This window comes from Grampus griseus (assembly GCF_964374135.1).
Source record: "Grampus griseus genome assembly, chromosome: 9".
In the NCBI taxonomy this organism is placed as follows: domain Eukaryota; kingdom Metazoa; phylum Chordata; class Mammalia; order Artiodactyla; family Delphinidae; genus Grampus; species Grampus griseus.
This window is the reverse complement of record NC_139003.1, coordinates 29,401,876-29,426,748: the sequence shown is the minus strand read 5'-3', so window position 1 is coordinate 29,426,748 and position 24,873 is coordinate 29,401,876. Positions and strand designations below refer to the sequence as shown.

At 38.7% G+C, this 24,873-nt stretch overlaps 1 protein-coding gene across 2 annotated transcripts in view; it reads right to left on the bottom strand.

Moving 5' to 3' along the window:
• Window positions 1-11,296: 11,296 nt before the first annotated feature.
• TSPAN12 (tetraspanin 12) overlaps window positions 11,297-24,873 on the bottom strand; it is a 65,903-nt gene continuing 52,326 nt past the window's right edge. For both annotated transcript variants that reach the window (XM_082662027.1, XM_082662028.1), the window contains one exon: window positions 11,297-12,874. In XM_082662027.1, coding sequence (XP_082518153.1) covers window positions 12,569-12,874 — 306 coding nt within the window. In that variant the 3' untranslated portion in view covers window positions 11,297-12,568. The remainder of the gene's footprint in view (window positions 12,875-24,873) is intronic.

The following is a 24,873-nucleotide window of genomic DNA, read 5'->3' as shown; positions in this document are numbered from 1 at the left end:
CCTGACTTTGCCATGACAATCCCAAATTTGAATCCAAAACAAAATCTTTTTTACATCAGTTCCAACTTCGAGCTTTCTCTTCTGTCTCTGGGACTGTATTCTCCTGAATTTTTGACTTCCATGTCAGGAAGTCAAATTTTATTTCTTCTTCACAATTTGTGAGTTTCATTGTTTTCTACTTTCCATGACTGGTTTCTTTTTTCTCAACGATGCTGGACACATAATACTGCAAGATGTCATTACCCAGTTTCTATATTTCTACATTCAGTTCTCCCACCCTTCAGAGTACTTTTCTTTCCATCTATCCTCCATGCTATATAAATGCAGATTTCAAAAATAAGGCTCTGCTGATAAATACCCATGTGGGGTTCTCCATGTCCACAGAATCTTCAGAATACAGTCCAAAATTTGTACAAGGCCCTCCATTATCTGACCCCAAACTACTTCTGTGTTTTTATCTTCTCCAGTCATAAAGGGCTTCTCTCTGCTGTGGACACACACGATGCTAACACCCATCTCTTTGATTTCCTTATAATGACCCTAACCTGAAATATCCTTCTCATTTTTTTCTCATTAAAATTTGCCTCATCACAAGTACAATTTTTCCATGATGTGCCAAAACTTCAGCCTACTTTGATGTCTTACTATTTCTGAAATCCTGTATCTGTACCACACACTTTGCATTTAGCCTTAAACTATTTTTCAGTGTTTTTAATTCAATTCACACATTAATGAGTACCTTCAGTTGCCAGGAACTGTACCAGGCACTGGTTAACTATTCCATGTCCATTTGCCTATCTCTCACTTAAACTGTGCGCTCCTTGAGGCAGGGATTATAACTTATTTTGTTTTTCTGGTCTTCACAGTGTCCAGAGCAACTTATTCTACATAGCAGATGTTCAATGGATCTCACTCAATTGAATTGAATTGGTCTCAAACTTGGCAAGAGAAAAATGAGAAGATGAATTCCAAAGAAAACAAGGAGAGAATAGAAGGAAATTAGGAACCATCATTAGACATCTGATTGTCAGATTGATTCATACTGAACCTCAAGCAGGATAATAGCACATTATACCTTCATCACAGCAATTTTCTTCAATTTTGCCAGAGCACAGCTTTCCAGAGGGAAATAGATTTCTAAGCTATGCATGTGTGGAGAACTTAACAACACAAGGGCAGTTAAATTCTCACATACTTAGTCCATTATGTATAAAAGGTAATAGACCAAGGCTTAATTTTTAATTCTGGAAAATGCATCTATTTTTTCCCCTTTAACTGTTCGAGCTACAGGACGCTGACCTTTGACAAGCATTTAAACAATGAATTCTAAAACGGGGAACTTTCTCCTTCCTCAGTAAGTAACAGATGCTTTCTGTCTTTCTTTACTAGATCAATCAAAGATCTTTATTTATAGGCCTATTTCTGTTAAACCTTCTTTTAAGAATAAGAAAAAGAATATATTCTGAGAGCACCATAGAAATGTTCTGGGCTGGAGCATAATGAAATCCCTGAGGAATGGAAGAGATGCTGCATCTGATTGCCTAGCTTGTCGCTGAATCATTGCAAGGTCCTAACTGACCAAGCTTAAGAGCAGTCTCAACATTTGATTTTTTCAGCTCTGTCCAGGCAAAATTACCTTGAAGTAAAGCAGGAGAAATTATGCAAAGTTCTAATAAACTATTAATGACTAGACACTAGGGTTCATAAATTGCTCAGATGGTTAACAAAAAAAATGTCAGCAAAACTCAGGGCAGGACTGAGAACATCCAGTTCAAGTAGGAGAAAGGTAAGAAGTGAACCACAGTCCAAACAGGCCAGTAGAGACCTAGCTTATGGGGAATGGGGTTCAAACACTGTCAGAGCTTAAGACACCTCCTAAATTTCCTAGCATCCCCATGACAGTTTCCTCGTGCCATTTTTATTCCCTCCCTCCATATCCTCTCAAAAGCAACCACCAATCTGCTTTTGTCACTACAGATTAATCTGCATTTTCTAGAGTTTTATACAAATTGAATCTCATAGTATGCACTATTTATAGTTTGGCCTCTTTCACTCAGAATAATTCTTTTGATTATTACCGATATTGTTCTGAATATCCATAGGTACACAATAGGAAAAGGAATATGCTTTGGTACCGTATCTACGAAATTGTGTCCCTAAGTCTGACAACTAAGTTGTCTTTGCACTTTGCCGCTGAATTGCCTTTGCACTTTTGTCAGAAATTAGCTGTTCTTATATGTAGGGTTTATTTCTGGACTTTTCATTCTGCTTCATTGCTCTATTTGTCTGTTTTGACATGGGTACCACATAATCTTAATAGCATTATAATATTTTTTGAAATCCGGTAGTATTCATCCTCGAACTTTGTTCTTCTGTTTCAACTTTTAAAAAATATTTTAATTCTTTTGCATTTTCACATGAATTTGAGAATTAGCTTGTCAATTTCTACAAAAACACCTTCTAGGATATTGATGGAGATTATATTGAATCAAGAGATCAATTGAGGGCAAATTATCATCTTAACAATAATAATAAGTCTTCTGATTCATGAACGTGCTATATATCTTCATTTCCTTAGGTATTCCTTAATTTCTCTCAGAAATGTTTTATAGTTTTCAATGTATAGGTCTTTCACATCTTTTTTTATTCCAAGAAATATCTTTAACTTTTAGTATTTTAATGTAATTGTAAATGGTACTTGTAAATTTCAATTTCTGTGAGCAGTATATAGAAAACAATTTAGTTTTTCATATTGACTTTGTATTTTGCATTCTTACTAAAATTGCTTATTAGTTCTAGTAGTTCTTCTGTAGATTCCATTGGATTTTCTACAGAGACAATCATGTGGTCAGCAAATAAACTCTGGATTCCTTTTATTTCTTTTTCTTGCCTTGTATAATAAAAAAAAGTTCTTATATATTTACTCATGCAGTAGGCCCTCTATTATCCTTTGACATTTCTTGTAGTATGGTCTTCAGGCAATAGATTTTTTCAGCTTTTGTATGTCTGAAAAAGTCTTCATTTTATCACCATTGAAAAGATATTTTGTATGGGTAGAGAGTTCTAGTTTGATGATGTTTTCTTTCAACACCAGATATTGTTCCACTGCCATCTTGCATACATTGTTTTGTCAAGAACTTGACTGTCATGCTGATGCTTGTTCTTCTCTACATAAGACTGTTTACCTCTGGCTCCTTTCAAGATTTCCTATGTATCACTGGTTTTGAGCAAATTGATTATACTGTGCCTTGGTGTAGTTTTTTTCATGTTTTGGTTGAATATTAAGGTTGGGGTCCTTTGATATTCTTGGATCTTTTAAAATCAAACTTGGGAATTTTTCTAACATTATTTCTTCAAATCCTGCTTTTGCCCCTTTCCTTTGAGGATGCCAGTTACATGTATGTTAGACCATTTGAACCGGTCACAGCTCGATGATGCACTTTTCACTATCTTTAATTTTTTGTCCCTATCTCTGGCTTCCTTTTGGTGTAATTTATATTGCTATGTCTTGAAATGCATTAGTCTTTTCTTCTGCAGTGGCTAATCTGCTGTTAGTTCTAGCCAGCATATCTTTCATGTCACACTTTATAGTTTTCATCTCTATAAATTTGTCTTTATTAAAAATATCTTCCCTAGCTCTATGTAATTTTTTAACACAAGGACTACCACAATAATTATTCTTTTAATATCTTTCCTAACTTTAACATATATTCTGGATCTATTTCAATTTATGTTTTTCTCCTCATCAAGGGTCACATTTTCTTGTTTTTAGCTGATAATCTTTGATTGAATATCAGATTTTATGAATGTTCCCTTGTTGAGTGCTCCAGCAAGGAAACGTTTATATTTCCTTAAATATTCTTGAGCTTTGTTTTAGATGTAGTTATATTATGTGGAAATAATATGATAATCCAGGGTCTTACTTTTTTGCTGTGTTTGGTGCCAGTAGAGTCATATTTATTCGAAGGCTAATTATTCTCCACTACTGAGGTGAGACTTTCTGAGTACTCCACCCACTTCCCTGTGAATTATGAGGCTTTCTAGTCTGCTGGTGAAACAGCACAATTCCCAGTCCTATGTGGGCACCAGGCACCATTTACTCTAACTCTTTTGAATATGCTAAGCAGTACTCTTCTGAACACTCAAAGGGGACAGTCTACATATCCACTGAGCTTTTTGTTTGTGCATCTCCCTCTTCCACCACCGTGTCCTCCAAACTCTTACTGCCCTGGTCTCCTGGTATTCTGAGCTCCACCTTTTCTCATTATGGAATTCTCTAGGCTCTACTTAGATTCTCCCTTCTTTCACCACATCTTGGAAGCTCTCTCAAGGCAACGAGTTGGGAAAACCACAGGACTCACCTCATTTGTTACCAGTCTCTTATAGATCACTATCCTTTATTGCTTGATGTCCAGTGTTTTAAAAACGGTGTTTCAAATATTTCATTATTGCTATTTATTTCAGGCAGGAGGGTAAATTTGGTCCCTGTTATTCTATCTTGGCTGGAAGTGGAAGTCTTATTTTGCACTCTTAATGTTGATAGGGTTAGACTAAAGAATCTCTTTTCTTATAGAAACAAAGACAGTGTGTATACCTTCCAAATTTTTAAACTAAAATAAAATTTTAATTAAATACATTTAAAGGACTCTAGCTTGTCCTTTAGATAATATCTATCAAAAAAGAATGTGTCAGGACTTCCCTGGTGGTGCAGTGGTTAAGAATCCGCCTGCCAATGTAGGGGACACGGGTTCGATCCCTGGTCCAGGAAGATCCCACATGCCGCGGAGCAACTAAGCCCGTGTACCACAACTACTGAGCCTGTGCTCTAGAGTCTGCAAGCCACAACTACTGAGCCCCCATGCCACAACTACTGAAGTCTGTGAGCTAAGGCTCATGCTCTGCAACAAGAGAAGCCACCACAATGAGAAGCCCACACACCACAACAAAGAGTAGCCCCCACTTGATGCAACTAAAGAAAGTCTGCGCACAGCATTGAAGACCCAATGCAGCCAAAAGTAAATTAAAATTTTTTAAAAATGAATGTGTCACACATATATGAAACAAATGAGTATAACTTTTGAATATACACAGAAAATCAGGAATAAGTACAAGTTAGTAAAATTCAGCAATATATTAAACTGACAATATGTCATGACCAAGAAATTAAAAATAATTTAGGAAATTTGTTAATACAATAGCTCTCTTGTAAAGTAGTTAAGAGCATGGACTCTGAATTTAAACAAACCTGTTAAAATCTCAACGATCACTTACTGGTCATATTGGGTTGGCCAAAAATGTCATTCAGGTTTTTCCGTAACATCTTACCCAGACAAACTTTTTGGCCAACCCAATATAATTCTGGGCATGTTCCTTAACATTGCTGATCCATACTTACCTTACCTTTATTATAAAACTGACTTCCTTGGAATTACGAGAAGACTAAATGAAACACTTTGACCCACTCAGCAAAAATGTTTTTGATACCACATATTTTTTTAAAGTTACTTCCTGGAATATGCATGGAAATTGCAACGTTAGTAGTGATCTGCTCCAATCTCCAACTCTCCAGAGATTTCTTCAGGGAGGTGTACTCAGCTTTTACTCTGTACACTCCCGGTTAAACAAATGTAGATTTAAAAGTTCAAGGATTGCGGGTTAGGCATAAAAGCATTTTATAAATCTAAGACACTATTATATTATTAGGCCACAGGTACAATTTAATAGTTCACTCAGTCATTTATAAGACTTGGCCAAGCTCTAAATGCATTCTGCATATCCAAGCTACATCCATTTATAGCTAAAAAGTACTTAGCCTTTGATAACCCAGTGTCCTATCTCACTCAAGAACAGATGACCTCCTTTAGAGCAGTTCCTCCTTCTTGGAATCATTTTGGACAATAGCTTTTGATTCATTTAACCAACTCACAATTCATGCATATATTAAGTCGGATACACAGTGAATAGATTTATAACATACATAAGAAACACTGTCTAGGCTTATGCAAAATGCTGAGTGGGATATGAAATGGCATAATATTTTCTCTCAAGAGAGACCAGATGTATAAACATAAAATACTAATACTATAAATGAAAAATAATATAAAATAGAAAATGCAAGGACCAGACTAGCAACAAATAAATACTGAGCTCAGAGGAGGACAGATTGGTGTGGGGTGAAGTGGTAGAGGAAAGCTTCACATAGGAAGTAGCTGCTGAGCTAGGACCTAGAAGGTCGAGTGCAAGGTAAACTTGTGGAGATGAAGGCATGTCAGGGAAGCACCACAATGCAAGCAAAATCAAGGAGGCACGGGATGTGTGGGATGATAGAGGCAATGGGTGAACCATGGTTGGTTCATCTGGCAGTGTATAGTGACAAGTGGGAAAGTTTTAGGGTATAGGTTTGAAAGAATAAGTTCAAGTGGAAGATTTTATCCTGCAGGTAATTAGGAATGCAGCAGAGATGGCTGGTTGGCACAAATACCCACTTTCCTCTCTTTCTATTGTCATCGAATTTCCTGGTTTAACGGGTTACATGGGTATCTGGAACAAAGACTATTTCCCACCCACCCCTCCACCTATGAGATGTGAATGAAAGCCGCGTACGCTTCTGCTTCTGGGTATGTCCTCAAAGGGAAGAGGCATGCCTCTTCCCCTTTCACTTTCCACTTTTCTCCAGCCTGCTGCCTGAACTGTGAAAGTAGAGTGTGCCACCTGAGACCAGGTGAATGAGAACACTGTGGAACAGCCGAGTGGCCAGAGAGGAGTCTGAGTCCTTGACACCCTCAGGCAACCAAGACTTGGGCTACTCACACACATATAAAGTCACTTCTATGTCGTGTAAGTCACTGTATATTACAGCCAACCCTGTGTGCTGAACTATTGCTTCCCTGTAGTCCTCCCTTAGCCAGGAAAGACCTAGGCTGGCCAGTCACCTCTGACCTTCATGTACCCGGTGTGTTATAGAAAAGACTTCTACACTAACGAATTGGGAAGCTCTGTCTTAGTTAAAACAGGGAACCCCTGGAAGAATCTGAGTAAGGAAGTGACTTGCTAAAAATTGTGTTTTACAAGAATTAATTTGAGTAACATATAGCAGATCAGTGTTGCCTGGGGCTAGAGGTGGGGATTGGAAGAATTTATAGCAAAGGGGCATGATGGAACTTTTTGAGATGATGAAATGTCCTATATCTTGATTGTGGTTTTGGTTATGAGTATATATATATATATATATATATATATATATATATATATATATATATATATATATTTGTCAAAACTAACTAATACTTAAAATAGGTTATATATATATGTGTGTATATAAATATATATAACCTCAATAAAATTTATTAAAGACCTTAAGTTGGCTGTGTGTGCAAAATAGGTCAATAGGAGGAGACAAGAGGTAGGGAGAACAATTTATGACTTCAAACAAACCTTTAGATTGTTTAGAGTTTCTGGGGAAATAGTGGGAAGATTGAAATTAATAGACAAAAGACTCATTTTGTGGGAAGAAGTAGCAGAATTTGGAGACAAATTTGTCCTGGAAATATTGATTCACATGTGGGAGGATCTGGCTTTTTTTTCTGTGTAAGGCATGAGCTGAGCTTCCCCACAGGCTGGTGAAGATGCCACATCACAAAACGGAGAGGGAGGAAGATTGAGCCCACTCACTAGTTAAATATACTTCCTCAGTCTCTCCAAGTCCCTCTTTTTCATTTGTAAAATGAGGTTAATGATGCCTATAGATTGCAAAAAAAAGTTGTGAAGAACATAGAAAAAAATGTGGAAAACACCTAGCACCCTCTGGCCTGGCACCTAGTAGGCACCCTGAATGCAAGAGATAAAGAATGGTTGTAGGGCTTCCCTGGTGGCGCAGTGGTTGAGAGTCCGCCTGCCGATGCAGGAGACACGGGTTCGTGCCCCGGTCTGAGAAGATCCCACATGCTGGGCCCGTGAGCCATGACTGCTGAGCCTGTGCGTCCGGAGCCTGTGTTCTGCAACAGGAGAGGCCACAACAGTGAGAGGCCCGCGTATCGCAAAAAAAAAAAAAAAAAAAAAAAAAAAAAGAATGGTTGTAATCACACATTATAATAGAAAATAAATGAGCTTCCAAGATGATACCAAAGACTCTCCATTGTGGTTCTAGGAGGTGCTCGGACGTGAGAAAATAACTCAGTTAATAGGAAAGACAAATCCACTTGTAAATCATGGGATGATAGGAAGGGGCGTCGGGTGAGGCAACATGGCAGTTGGCAGTATGTTTTCTAAAGGAGGAGGCTCCTTCTGCCACAGAAGCTTCAGTGGTGTATGCATTTCTCTTTACCTCCCTTGACTCACCTCCAGGAGTGGGAGTTGAGACGAAAAGAAGCTCTTATAGCATGCTGCTTAAGATTCCCTTCATGTAAGATTTGGTTCTCAGCCCACTTTCTGTCAGGCTTCCTGAGATCTGAAAGCAATGCATAAAAATTCTCAGGCTCGGCAGTGAACTCTCCTGAGCTCCAGACTGGAATTTACAGCCGCCTGTACACACCTCCGTCTGCACGTCCTGCAGTCAGGTCCAACCGAGCATGCCCCAAACCAAATTAATTACCCTCCCACACACCCGCTCCCCCTCCAGTCTTCTGTCCACGTTAATGCCATCGCCAATTTCCCAGGTACAAAATCTAGACATTTCAGTTCTTTCGCTTTTCATCTGACACTCCCCAAGATCGATCTGCTATCATTTTTTGTGGATTCATCTGTGCTCTGCACTGTGTTTTTGACTTGTGCTGCCCTAGTGAGGATTCGTCTCTCTCCCGGACCACAGCAACAGCGATCTAGCCAGTCCCCCTCCAGAAGATCCAATGTCCTGCAACTCCAGAGTGCTCCTTACCTAGACTAGCCAAAGGATGGCCCACCCTGAAGAGCTGTGTAATGGATGTACCTGTCCCCCTGCCCCCAGCTTCTCACTTGGCTAATCCAGTTAAATTGCAGAAACACAAATCACTTCCCTTTCTGAAAATACTTCAATGACTCACCATTGAATTTACAGAACAAAGTCCCCAAAGCCAAATTTCACTCATTTCCTTTCCCATGGTATCTCTTCAAGCCTTCTATGCTCTGTCTAACCACATTGAATGGCAGGCCCTGCTCCCCAAATAATGTAACTTTGTAACCTCAGAGTCAGTGGCTCATGGAATACTCTGTACAAGCTAGCTAAGCTCTTCCTGACTCAGGTCTCCTCGATGTAGCTACCTTCACTCCACTGTCCTCCATCTCATATTCCTAGGCTGAGTGTTCCTATACTAATCTCATCGGTGGATAGCACGAGTGTCTCTCAATCAGATTTTACAGCGCTAGAGGACAAACACCGTCTCCTGTTGTCATCTCTCAATCTCCAAGGCCCTTTGAATTGACTGAGTCAGTTATTCTCACCAGTCTGAAAATAACTTATTACTTTAAGAAATGGTGATTTTTACAAAAGAAAGCTTTTAAAAGTATCAAAGAAACAGTTATTTGTTTGCAACGTACCCAAAAAGTGAATTCCCTCAACTCTACTATATTAAAGACACTTTTTAAAGTCCCTTGCAGTTTTATTATTCCAGGTGCACTGATACTATAAGAGGCCTTTGTAGTCCACTGCTATAAATGTCATTTGTTCCCATTAAGCAGGCGTATAAGTGTATGAGATGGTTGTCTAAATTAATGTTAACTGTTTTAGACAGTATTAAGTCAGGTAATATATCAAAAGTGTAGAAATTTATAGGCAACACCAGAAAATCTACAAACAACAAATGCTGGAGAGGGTGTGGAGAAAAGGGAACGCTCTTGCACTGTTGGTGGGAATGTAAATTGATACAGCCACTATGCAGAACCGTACGGAGGTTCCTTAAAAAACTAAAAAAAGAACTACCATATGACCCAGCAATCCCACTACTGGGCATATACCCAGAGAAAACCATAATTCAAAAAGACACATGCACCCCAATGTTCATTGCAGCACTATTTACAATAGCCAGGTCATGGAAGCAACCTAAATGCCCATCGATAGACGAATGGATAAAGAAGATGTGGTACATATATACAATAGAATATTACTCAGCCATAAAAAGGAACAAAATTGGTTCATTTATTGAGACGTGGATGGATCTAGAGACTGTCATACAGAGTGAAGTAAGTCAGAAAGAGAAAAACAAATATTGTATATTAAAGCATATATGTGGAACCTAGAAAAATGGTATAGATGAACCGGTTTGCAAGGCAGAAATAGAGACACAGATGTAGAGAACAAATGTATGAACACCAAGGGGGGAAAGTGGTGGGGTGTGTGTGGATGAATTGGGAGATTGGGATTGACATATATACACTAATATGTATAAAATAGATAACTAATAAGAACCTGCGGTATAAAAAATAAATAAAATAAAAATTTTTAAATGTAGACATTATTTATAATTTGGGCTTTTTTTTTTTTTTTACTGAGCTCAATACAATATATGCTTGTTCTTTCTGTGACTATATGTCAAAAGAGAAGCAGCCAAAGTTGACTAATTATTCAAATAATTCAAATAATACTCACAGCTGTCAATTACTTGGGCATTTTAGCGAAATTATGGGAAGTTGAGTTGTTAAGGAAATTAGAAAAAGAGATGCTTTTGGTTCTGACTGAGCAAGTTATCTACTCAATTTTTATTTAAATTATGGAAGAGATGAAATCTAGCAGTTGATTTCAAATATTGTATTCCTTAGACTCATTTTCTTTTAAAACTTACTTTAAGAAACTGGGATATGAAAACATTGAGAATATAAATTGACCTAAATGGGCATATGTTTGTATTGTATCAGCCAGCTACATTATCAATTAGCTCAAAAGCCAAACTTGAAATGTAACTGGGCACTTCTTTGTCATTTCTCAGTGAAGGCACACACTCTTTTTTTTTTTTTTTTTTTTCCTGTACGCGGGCCTCTCACTGTTGTGGCCTCTCCCATTGCAGAGCACAGGTTGCGGACATGCAGGCTCAGCGGCCATGGCTCACGGGCCTAGCCACTCCGCGGCATGTAGGATCCTCCCGGGCCGGGGCACGAACCCGTGTCCCCTGCATCGGCAGGCGGACTCTCAACCACTGCGCCACCAGGGAAGCCCAAGGCACATACTCTTATAGATTACTTTTGGATTTTGGAAATAGTTATTATTACTTTATTCAATCATTTCTTCTCATATTTTTCCCCCCGCTAATATTTTTGAATGGTGAAAGTGCTTACAATGTATAAAAATTAGACACAAATTTTTACTCTTTAGAAAATATTTATTGACACGTTTTAATTTTCTTTCCATTTTCTGAGAAATAAACATAATACACAAAATACAGTAAAATGCACTTTTCCCATTTCAAATAAATATAGTTTACTCTTATAAAAAATTTAATAATCTGTGTAATTCACCACAGTATCTTAATCAGTGAAATAAGGCAAAGAAAATCTCTAGCTAAATTGTCACTTATTTTTATGATTCTCTCAACTTTTTGCTGGGGAAAAGGAAAACTATTCTCTGTAGAATTATATTGAGACTTGGAGACTGCCACTTCTTGTTTGGAGAAAGCAAAGATAAGTTCCTTTACAAAGTGTTTAGTGTCAAAAAGAGTCTCAGTTTGGCAGAAAGATAATATCCAGGTCTTTGCTGAATGAACTAAGTTATATGTAAACTTTTTTGTTAATACTTCCTAGAGACCAGACTACATTCTGAATTATAATGATTCCTTTGTATCACACTAGTCATTTTTCAAAATTAGTGGTTAAGTATTTAAATTAATAGTTATGTATGTAATATAAACCCAAGACAGAATTTTAAAGCTCTATTAACAGGGAAGGTTAAAAACAATGCTTCTATAACAGGACGAATGTATCCATTTCACAATTGTTATGCTTAAAGTTATAAGAACTGAAATCTACTGAATTATACAGACTTAACACAGACTCATATACACATATATCCCTGATCAGTTTAAGACAATGTTTAAGTTTGCTCTTGTAAGTAGTAAGAATATTTTTATTAACCAGCAAAAATCATGTTTAGGTAGTCACCAATCTTCAGAGTGTACTTATGTATAGCCTATTTACCCTCAAAAGAATATATCACCAAGTAATAAAAGTCATTAGTACTGTCTAACTTCCTATGTTAGCAGTTATTTGGAACTTTATATACTAGCAAGCTTATGGAAGTGAATCAAATTCACTGTAGCTCCAATCCCACAATAGCATGGCTCATTTACATGGATGCAGAAATGCTGGTCGAACTATGCCAAAGCATAAACCTCAAAGCATAACTGTGTCCAGTAAAAATCTTACACAGGCTATAAAGTGGGTATTAGATCAGTCCTCAGCATTATAAAGGGCATCAACTATTGTCCAGGTGGTGCCTTATAATATATATACTTTTCCCACTTTCTTCTAAAGGCTGGAACATTATGTGCTTGGGTATCCTTTTATGGCAACATTTTTATTTCTACACACTTCTGAAACAGTTAAGTGTGTGCTCAAAAAATTCACAAGTCCAATAAAATAAATTTGTGGTTTTCTTCTTTGACAGTCTTTATAATTCCTCCATCTCAAAGTGTGTGTTGAAGCTGTTTGCCATGGACGTGTGTTCAAAGATCCTTGACAGGCTTGGTTTCAACAGTTCCACTGAGTGACAAGGCAGGTGCTGATTGGTGTCATTCTTCAGGGCCGTCATTTGGTCTGTCCCAGGCTCCCTTCTATCATAGTAGAGAGCCCAGAGCAGAGTAATGGTGAGAATCATGGCCAGGATCTGTGTCACTCCAATGGAGATCCCCAGAAACCTGAGCACCTGCAGTTGTTTGGTTCCTCTCAAAAAAGAATACATCTTCTTCCCACAACCCTGTAAAAGAAATAACACAGTCAATGTTACTTTGGATGTGTTACAGTGGGTCAAAATAGTGAAAACAAGTCATCTGTATCAGTTAGTGGAACCAAACGACTTGAGTTATAAACTTGAAGACAGTGACTCTCAACAGGGAGCCCCTATGAGCAGCTGGAGGAGAGATAGAGGTGCGCACTCTTTGAAAAGCCTGCCCATGTGATTCTGAAGAGTCTACTCCTTCTGCTGGCTTCCCCACAATCTGAAATTGAGACTGGTATAAAATACAACATCTAGAGCAGGGGTGAGCAAAATTCTTTTTGTAAAGGGCCAGATAGAAAATCGTTTAGGCTGTGCAGGTCACACGGTCTCTACTGCTATCACTCGTCTCTGCCACTGTAACAGGACACAGCTATAGACAGTATGTAAATCGATGGATGTGCCTGGGTTCCAATGAAACTTCACAGATAAAAAGACGGTAGGCCAGATTTGGGGCTTAGGCCATATAGATGGATGACCCCCTGATACAGACTGATCTGAGATTTTTGAAAATAATGTGTCATTATTATTATTATTTGTATTCACTGTTTGATTATAGCTCATTTGGTCAGACATTTTTCCTTAAAGATCAAGAATGTTTCCCCAGTCTGTTGCTGAAGCTTGCCAGTGAGTGGAAATCAATCTGTTGCCTTCCTCCTACTGCACATGTGTGCACACACTTCTGTCCACTGCCTGTAGCAGAAGTACACATGGGGGAATTTCTATCATGACACCAAGTTTTAATTCTACCAGGTAGGGGTTTGAAAGGTACCTTTAGCTCCCCTTCAGGCTAGAGACAGCTGACTTCAAAAGATTAGCAAGGTTTCTCTTTGTGCTTAGTTTTAACTACAAAGGCTAAGGAGTGCCTGTCGTAGATATAGAAGAGATTTCTGAAAGAAGAGGAGAGGAGGGGAAAAAAAGTTAAGAGAAAGAAGAGTCATGACCGAGGAAAATGGGGGGCAGGAGGAAGCAAAGAAAAGAAGGTAGAATGGGTCTAACAATTGTCATAAGTTACCTATTAGGTGATCAATGTATAGGCTACTTGCCCTGTCTCTAGTGAGCCCACAGCATAGAAAAGATAATTTACCCTTCAAAAGGGAAGCTGATTCTAAATTAAAGTGAAAAATCTAGAAAAAGTTAAAATTATAATAAAATTCACGAACTTTGAAGATTCTGAGATTTTTCTCTATTTGGATGATAACAAATTAGCCTGCCAGTTTCATGGATGTTGCAGAAGACAGAGACAAAGGGCTTTATTACTTATAGCAATAGCAATAGCCAGGGTACATGCCAGTTCCTCAAGTCCCAAGGGCAACATGAAGAAGGCCAGATGATGCCTGCACACACAGAGGATTACATTATGGGAAAGGAACCCCAAGCTTAGGGAACCCTAATATTTTATAATGGGCAGTAAGTGCACCTGCCCCTCATATTGGAGAGAGACATTATCTTCATTATACTAGACAGTAAACAAATCTTCATTATACTAGACAGTAAACAAAAAGTAAACATAGACTGTATACTAGACAGTCTATGCAAACACCCTTGAAAAGACAGTCCAGAACAAAGGCAGCCAGTGTCTCTACTTGTAAGACACACAGAAATGCAAGAGACCCATGGAAAATTATCTCCCAACAAGAACTCGACTTTTTGAAGCTTTTATTCTGAGTTTGGGATAAAAGTGACTCAGTGCTTACCCTGCTGAGGCAGTCACATGAATAAAAGGAAACTGATAATTATTAAAATAACTGCCTCCTTGTTTTATTCCCCAGATTCCATAAGTAACTAAATCAAGGAAAGCAAGACTATTGAATCAGTTGCTAATTTGTGCATTATACTGGAGGAGAGGAATGAATAATATGTAATTCTTAGATTTCCAAAGACACTGATCAGTAAGTGTACCCTCATAAGCCATTGCTCTCAAGAAATAAAAATCATGTAGAATTAGTCACAGACCCATTTCAATAACTACCATTTTTGGTATACTATGTAATGCAAATTAACAGCAAAACGTTAGCAAAGTTTCATCAATTTCACCAAAAAGGAAGTTAAAATATTTATAATTAATACTACTTAACACTGGTTTAGTAAAATCACTTCTCTGGTCTTCATACCTATTTAATACACACACACGGTGTGTGCATGGGTGCACGCGCACATGCGCATGTGCGCGCGCGCACACACACACACACACACACACACACACACACACACACACACACTGTGGGAAACCAAAATAGATGTCACAATCTCCGAAATTCAAATATTTTTCAAAGAGTTCCACTCAGGTAGTCTATCAGAGCCCATTCACTCTTATGCTTATGTGTAATTCCAACAAGCATCCTTATAGGACACCATATAGATCATGACCTGTAGAGTCAGAACTGTGAATTCAGATCCCTCCTCTGCTACTTATAAACTATGTGACTTTGGGAATGTTACTTAATCTCTCTGTGCTTCAGTTTTCTCATCTGAAAACATGAATGATAATAGTGCCTACCTGTTTGGGATGTTGGGAGAATTCAATGAACAAGCACATTTAAACATTTAGAATGTGATCTCACATATGGTAAGAGCTCAGTAGGAATCAGATGTAACTGGTACGTCAGCCCACAGAAGATTAGAAAGCACAAATTAAAAGAGATGCAAAATCTATGAAAAGCAGGTATTAATGGACAAGAAGGAGCACAACACCTTTTTAGAGTATAAAGTACCAAAAGTACAGCATTGTGTCACCACCGAGTATTAATGAAACAGTCCTTGCCCACAAGAGTCAAGGTGGCGGCCACTGTTTCTCAAGAGAGCGATGTAACTATCCAAAAAGATTTTTGCCACTGAGATGATGGATCATGAGCCTCGTCACGAAGCAGAGAAATCTTTAACATAGTTTGAAAAGAGACAACCAAAAATACTTAATTAAGAGGGTTTAGCTTCAGACATTTGGGAAATTAATTTATATTAACTTATCATTTAACATCATTGCTAAGTAATGCAGCACCAGATCATCAAATCCATCTTTAAAGAAATTGATATAAAATGGCTTTGCATTGTTCAGTTGATTCCTTAACTATGTTTTCGGTATTTATTACAAAGATGGTTCTTTAATGGATAAAGAATCAGCATGCGATACCAATATGTTGGTAATAATAATAAATTCCACAATTAAAGCTAAACTACTCATGAAATACATATGCTGATGATTCAACCTTGTGAAATGCTGTAAGTCAATTATTGTTTGATTTCTACCTTTTCAGTAGTCCCTGGTGCTTAAATTTTACCCATATAGTTCTTCCTGTTGGTATAAGATCTCCCACCCCTTTAGACTAATTCACTCTAAGCTGAATGTGCAGAAAAGGTAATATTTTTTTTTTAATCTGTGACTAAAACAAAGCAGAGATTGATAACTAAGCTACAGTCTACTGTGTTTCATATTTTGGCATCAGGTAAAGTCTCTTTCAATTTTATTTTAAACAATCACATTTACCCAGAAATAAGGTACAGCAAATTATATCATCTAGGATGGTTTGGGAATGTGATATATTAGATAACACCGAATGTTCTAGAGTGGGAGGGGAACTTGGAAGTCAATAATTCAACTTTCTAACTTGTAAAAATATGGTTAAAAAGCACTTCTACAGTGCCATCCACAAAACTGGCAGAGAATAGTCTCTGAATAGTCTCTCCCCTACATAAACAATGAAAGCACTAGCAAAAATTGTGAGAATCAACTTTTTTAGAACTCTGGAAATTAACCAAACACTTGCAGCAATCTGGGGAGCATTTATTCAAGAAAAGCACCTGAACCTCAGTAAGAACAAAAAGCTTTGTGGCACTTTAATTTGCCTTATTCCCATCTCCCCTCCCCAGCTCTGCAGGAGCCTTGAAAACAAACAGTCTACGATTATGGTAAAAACCGTGGTCTGGCAGCCACCAAAGGCAACAGAATAGGGCTGGAGCTCCTTCAAAGCCCCATTCTCAGAGAATTGTCATTATTTGTCCTATCTGGGGGTTCCCTGGAAGAGCTCACTTGCAAGGCTGTCTTTATTTGACTCGACTTGCAGCTCAACCAGGGCGACAGCCTTTTCCCCTGGGGATAGTTGTCAAAAGCATTTAGAGGTAACTGTTCAACACTGAGGCTGCCTGAGGTAGTGGATAACAGTTGCACACAATGGGCTAGTCAAAAGTTTAAAAGGAAAAACTGGAGAATGTGAAATCCATAGGGAGTTTGGCAGAGCTCTAACATATTTGTGGGGATCTAGAAAGTTACACATGTGAGTAGAGCTCTGCTCAAGCCCAGGGCTGTGCACAAGCTCAGCAAAGACCTAAAGAGGCCCTAAGATCTCACTTCTGGTTAACCTTGAGGCTCTGTACACCCTTGGCAAAGGCTGGGAGACTTACTGGTTCCAGGTATCTAAAGGAAACTTCAGTTCATTCATTAAGTGACCACTAAGCTAAGTGAGCCAAGATTTCAGTGGCCACACAGGACAGCGAGTACAGACTTTACAGAATTAGTTCAGAAAAGTAATTAATGAACAAACACAAACAACAAACTTTGGGAAGGGGGGAGAATCTGATTTCCAAAGTTGCCACATTATATTATTTTAAATGTCCAGTTATCAACAACAACAAGAATTATAACACATGCAAAGAAACAAAAATGTATGGCACACACACACACACACACACACACACACACACACACACAAAAGCCATCAAAAAAAAAAAAAAGCTCTTCTAAAGAAAAGGACTCCCTGCTTCACTAGACAGCCCTTTCCACACGTGGACAACACTAATTCTTAAGAAGCATTTCCCTGTTGAAAACTGTCTTCCTAATAAGGATGCAGTAGTCCTAATTCTGCTCTTGTGACTTGTTTTCCATAAGGTAGAGAGCCATATTTGAAGTGTCATCACTTTCCCTTTAACCACTCGCTTCCCTAGGCTAAATATTCCTATAGCTCTGTCATGTTTTCCAAATATAGGCACTTCATCATCCTGATGATTTCTTTCTGGATGGTGTTGATTTTGTCAATGTTCCTTTGAAAATAAAACTGATTTCTAACTCTAAAAAACTAGAAAATGCAATGAAATATTAAGACAATCCAGGCTGTTGTGAATGGGTTTGGATGCCAGTGAAAAAAGCTTTTCAGTTCCACCAGAAGAGTGGACATGGGATTGTATCAATATTGCTCGGTCAGGACCTGGCCTCCTTAGAGTTCACTGGGCCCGAAGATTGTCTCCCTGTTGAGGTGGGCAAGGGTCGTTTATTCAAAGCAAAGGTTCTAGTGAGACGCCTCAGTTTTTATAAATAAGTCAGTCTTATTACTTCCTCATTTAGTTTACAAAGATAACCCCCAAACAAGACAGAATTTTAGTATTTAGCTTAGTACTAAGTTTGTTATCGGAATTCATTACATTATATGTTATTATTCTCTATCAGGAACTCCTCAGAAAGAGGTGTTATCTACAGATTATTTAAAATAAATGAAATCAATTGATGTCTCTAGGTACTCTAAAATGTCAAACCAGACCACCAAATTCTGCCACGCTGGAATGTATTAACCTGTGCCCCTGCATATTATTTTCCACTGAAGTGTATTTTAATGTTACTGAAGAACACCATAAGAAATTTCTCTACAAAATTTGTGAAAAATAATATTGAAGATATTTTCCTAGATAACTTAGAGTAGTAGATATAAAATCCCACTTGAAAAAAATACTTTTGGATTTTGCTCCCTTTGAAACATTAGAATACTTGCCCTCCAACATTAAAATGATGCAGGTGATTATGTGCCATTTCACCTGGGCTTTCAGAAAGCTCAGGGGCAAATACGAAAGTCAACCACAGTTATCCCATTTGCCTTCACATTAAGCATATCTAGCTACTCTTTCCTTCATCCTGACTTTCCATTGCTATTTATGTAGCTTTCCCTTCCAGTTTTATCAAGCTATAATTGACACACAGCACTGTATAAGTTTAGGGTGTACAGCATAATAATCTGATTTACATATATCATGAAATGATTATCACAATAAGTTTAGTGAGCATCCATCATCTCATATAGATACAAAATAAAAGAAAAAGAGGAAACATTTTTTCCTTGTGATGAGAACCCTTAGGATTACTCTCTTCACAACTTTCATATATAGCACACAGCAGCGTTAATTATATTAATCACATTACATCCCTAGTACTTATTTATCTTATCCAATGCTACTTATTTGTATTATTCATCCATTGTATCCTTTTGTTGTATGCTGCATTAAATCCTTTAATAAAAACAGATACAAAGTATAAATATACAAATAAAAGCACAAATCTCTCTACATGGCACACAATTTGATATTTCTTTGGTAACTTAGGAGGCATTGTAGAAACTTGCAGCCTACTAGGTAGGTATCATGCTGAATTCCAATGAACTATTTACACAATTACTTAAAGTTAAGGATTAACTTTCCACAAGAATATTCCTCTTCCTGAGAAGACAGTATTTTTCCAGATTTCTGTGTATAAAATAATTGCCTGCCTCAGCCACTCTTTAAATTCTTCGTAGAAGCAGCTCCAGGGTTTACTGTCCATTCTGCATCACCCTCTTTGAAGTAATTCAGTCTGAACACAAGTTGTGAGCTTATTCTGAGCCAGTCAAATAATCACGCATAAGGTTTACACTTTTTCAGTGTAAACTCGGAAGTTTTTGTTGAAAAGCAAGACACTAAGTCTAGAGAAGAAAAAATGGAAATACGTCTCTGTAATCTATTGTACTGTTCATAGATATTTAGTTGCATAAACAAACATTTCTGTTGAGTGGGTCAAAAGGGGAAATAGAAATGTTAGAGTTCAAAACTGCATTCCATTTCACAAAGGTTTTTTTATTCAAAATAGGAAGGAACAGAATTGCATTTATTTGCTTTTCTCAAAATAAAATACTCTGAGGTGATTTATCCTGAATATGTTTTCTTCCTAGATAAAGCCACATTAATAACCTCAAATAATTCAAAGGTATGAATAAGACAAGTTAGCCAGTCTACTTTACTTGCTGCAATATTAAAATTCTGGTCGACTGTAAATAACAACACTACCTTTTTATCAGAGAAAAATCACTAAACCCCATATTTCCTGGAATCTATTTGAAGGCATGTCAGGATGCCTCATTTCACTTGAGGAAATTATACACTTGAAATTATTCTCTGATCTGTCTCCAAAATGAGTTTCTAAAATTAGAAGAACCCCCGTGGCTTTTCGGTACTCAATATTCACAAGGCACATCAAAAAATTAGGCAGACCTCTAATGTGCTTATGAAGATAAAGTATAAATAAAATCTAGGTGCCAATACATGCCAGTATTGATATTCCTGTTGTTGAGTTTTCATCATAAACATAACTCCCAAGTTTGAAATGACGTGTTCATTACCAGGTACAAATATATAATATTCAGATCTATTTATTTTAAAATTGAAAGCTGAGTGATAGCAGTTCATGAGTTCATGAGCTTTAAAGAGGTTGGAACAAAAGTTCTCCACTGATAATCATAAGCTCTGCAGGGAAATAAATCCTTCCTTAAAAAAATAAAATTCAACAGCAAGTAATAAAATTTACTACAGGATTTTCTGTTCTCTTAAGAATAAAGTTAGCCAAACCCATACATAGGAAATGCAGCAGAAAAAGTCTTCACGTATCTCAAAAAACTCACATCTCATTTAATCCTCACAAGTTCCCCATTAGAGAAGCACAATCCTCAAGTTTAAATGACTGTGTTTATTGAACATTTGTCATTTTCACCAGATATGTGGTTATAAAGAAACTAGCTTCAGCAAACTCAGAAGGTGGTATTCTCCCTAGGGAGGTGAGGTCCAGGGGCAGGCATTCCCTGCCTCACTGAGCAGAACATGTACAAAGCCCTCATCAGACGTCTCTCACTGGGCCCTTCTGTCCCCTAAATATTTGTCCTTAAGAAGTAGGAAGGTGTGAAAACAAGCAAAGTGGGAAACCACATGAAGTCCCCAAAACACTGACCTAAATTCTACCTTCAACCAACACAAATAGAACTAGAAAATGAGTATTTTCCTGTGTTACTAGCAAAATTCTGGGCAATTTGGTTAGTTAAACATCTAATCATAGATCACTAATTTTTCTATTTACTCTAATAAATATGTTAACAAGTTCCTGTTATTGTCATTAGCTACCACCATGCATTGAAGATTTGTGTTTATTATGTGCCTAGTGGTTTGCTAAGGGTTTCTTAAGTAGCTCTATTTATTTTTATAAAACCATAATGAGGTAGGTACTATTATTATCTCATTTAATAGACAAGAAAATTGAGGTTTATAAGTGGAAAAAAAATCTATAAACACTCAGCCTTCTCCTCACCATGTACTCCACATCTTGAAATTTTAGTGCCTAACTGAAGTATGGGCTTTGGAATCAAATAGATCTGAGTTTAGACACTTACTAGCTCTATGAAATTGGACTAGGTCACCGAGCCTCTTTGTGCCCCACATTTCTCATCTGTAAAATGGAAATAATAATACTGTACCTTCACAGAAATGTTTTAGGGCTGAAATGATGTAATGTATATAAAATGCTTGCTCACAGAGTTGTGTATGTGTCTCCTATTTGAAAAATCCAATGTGTACTTTTCAATCCCTAATTTACTTTAACTCTCAGCTATTACTGTAGTGGATACTACAAACCCGCACTATTCTAAGGGTTGTAAACATGCTAATTCACTCACCAAACAACTTGAGATGGGTACTCTGGTTATCCTCACTTTACAGGTAATAAAAATGAAGCACAGAGACGTTTAAAACTTGCCCCAGGTCACACAGCTAATAAGGAGTAGAGGGAAGGTTTAACCCAAAGAGTCTAGTTTTGGAACCTAGCCTTAACATCTGAACCACGTTTCCTCACTAAGGAAAACTCATTCTTAGAATCCTCTCCTTCTTTGACTTTCAGGACACTGCTTTCCATTTCTTCTCTACCTACAACAGGTGCCTTCTCCACTGCCCTTATGGGTTTCCATTTCCCAACTTCTGTCCTCTGCTGCATACCTTACACCATCTCTTTGTGTGGTCTTACCTCCTCCTGTGCATGTATTGCCTCATACACACTGATAACACCTGTAAACTGACAGTCCCCCCACCTGCTCTAGGCTGTTCTCTACTCTTCACAGTAGGTGGCTTTTTCTAGGGGAACACAGCCTCCTAGCCAGAGACCACATTTCCCAGCTTCCCTTGCAGCTAAGCACAGACATGTGAACCAAGAGAATGTGAGCAGAGGTGCTGAGGGCAGAGCTTCATGCACTGGACGTTCTCCTTCCTACTTCCTCCTCCTCCCAATTGACTGGAACTGGAGGAAAACAGGGGCAACTTTGGAAGACAGGTGTCATAAAAGGTGATGCTATCTCACCCCTGGGTCCCTGGGTGAACTTGTGCAGCAGGGCTGCCTGGCAGCCTGGACCAGCTGAGTGGTGCATGAGAGAGAAATTCGAGTCCTACCTCATCCAAGCCACTGTATCTGGAGTCAGCACTTTCCTAATTAGTGCACACAAATCCCAGATCTCTGGCTGAGTTCCGTCTCCTGAGCTTCATACTTCCTACTGGGTTTCTGCACATGGAGGACTTGACAGGAACCTTAAACCCAGCATTTTCAAAATGGAACTAATCAAATCCTATCACTCCCCTCAATGAACAGCTTTCTCATCTCTCTAGGGTCCAAGTCAATGTCAGGTGTCCTTGTCCTTGCACCTTCTCTGTCACTCACTCCCCACACCCACCCCAATCATCATTCAGTTCATTCTCCCTCTTAAATATCTTTCATATTCATCTCCTTGCCCTCCTCAGTGGCACACCTGAATTCCAGCCCTTACAATCCCTCACAGTGAATTACCTGCACAGTTTTCCACCTGATTTCCCCCCGTCAAGACCCAATTCTCACCTCAACTTCTGCTCCACAATGCCGACCTAATGATTTTTTTTTTTTTTTTTTTTTGCGGTATGCGGGCCTCTCACTCTTGTGGCCTCCCTCGTTGCGGAGCACAGGCTCCGGACGCGCAGGCTCAGCGGCCATGGCTCACGGGCCCAGCCGCTCCGCGGCATGCGGGATCCTCCCAGACCGGGGCACGAACCCGTGTTCCCTGCATCGGCAGGTGGACTCTCAACCACTGCGCCACCAGGGAAGCCCAACGACCTAATGATGTTTTAAGCACATATCTAAAATTGTTACTTTGTGCAGTACTTTTTCAGGTCAAAATATTATAATGGCTTTCATATCAGTACCTTCTAAAGGCAAAGTTTGCAAGTCTCTACTAATAAAGCACAAGAGGAAAAGTTGCTTGAATACTGAATAGGTAACAGGAAGCTCACAACTGAACTCTGTTGAGAAAGAGAATGAAAGAAAAGAAGGCATTTGTATACCTGAAGCAAAACTGGCAGAATAGTTCAAGGCCTGATTAGATCAAGTGAAGCTTGAATATAAAAGGGATTCATCCCCCCTCCACCAAGACCAAACTCGTCCTACAGGGCTTCAGATGATAAAACAGATATCACCCCAAGTCCGAGTCAACCTGATCCCTGCCAGCAGTTACGGAGGAGATAATGAAGTCAGCAGAGAGGCACGAGGGAGGGTCTTTGCCTTTATACAAAAGAAAACTGAGAATGGAACTTCTTAGGTATATTCCATCTAAATAACCACTGGGCTTGAAAGCTGCCTATGGTTCACTATCTGGGCAGGAGATTCTTTGAGTGTTTATCTGAGAATGGAGCTTCATTATTAATAAATCAGAATCCCATGGCAACTCTGTTCTCAGTTTTACTTTCCTAACAATGTCTCAAATTTGTGAACCTGTTTGTCACTTCATTCGGCAACTACTCACAGACTTCGGGATAAAATGCATGCGTTAGCAGGATATACAGGGCTCTTCATGAGCCAGCGTCTGCCCTGTCCAGCCCTCCTCACGCCTGTGCTCCCGCTGTGCTGTCTTGCTTCCAGCTCTAACGCTGCACCATTGCCTCTGCCTGAAATGCCCTTTTGGGCCCCATACCCCCCAAATGATTTCTGCAACTGGCTAACACCTGCTTAGCCTTAAGACTGGAGGCCCAGTGAACTACTACCCGCTCTGTGGGCTCTCACTGCACATCTCAATCGCAAAGACAGTGGCAATGAAGGACTGCCCACCCAGTGTCAGGCTCCTTCCTGTGTCCCAATCAAGATCGTCTCATTCCTACCTCTTCTTTTAGCCACTGATGTGAGGATCATTTCTATGCAGATGTGATCAACCTCACATCAGTGCAACTGGATGGTACCTGGCCAGGGGCCTAAGCTGTTACCTCTTGCTTCCTGCCTTGGGCTTCTCTTTCAACACTTGCCCCTAATTTTGTTTGTTTGGGGTGTGGAAATTTACTTGGTCCCAAGAAGAATCTCACTAGCAGCTTAAGAGCTGGATTCCCTGGGAGAAAAATAATCCATCCCACAACTAGGTAGAGATTGCCATAAGGCCACACCCCCATTTCCCCACCATGTCCTTTTGTACCCACTGTACTCTGTCATGTTTCTTCCTCTGGCTCAGAAGTGCTGAGATAATATTTCTATGTGTAGGATGTTGTGTGTGAAAATTATAAAATAAAAGTTGTTTCTATTAGTCAAAGCAGACATATAGTACTGACTCACCTTCCTAATTCTAACAAAGATGATGACAGGGGAAGAGTGTTAATAAAAAGTGTTGAGAGCTGAGATACTTCTCCCCAAAACTGTACACGGATTATAAAACAAATACCGTTTGCCAAGGACAGCAGTGTGCAAAGGAGATGGGTGAGGAAGGACCTCCAATCTGGGTGAGGGCTGAATTCTTAACTCTCAGCTCACAGAAAGGTTAATACACAACTGAGAGAATAAAAACCTCAGACAAGCCATCCCACATGGTCACCATGAGCTGCCCCCAGCTTTAACCTGGGGGAGCACCCCTGCATGTCCATTTACTATCTGTGAG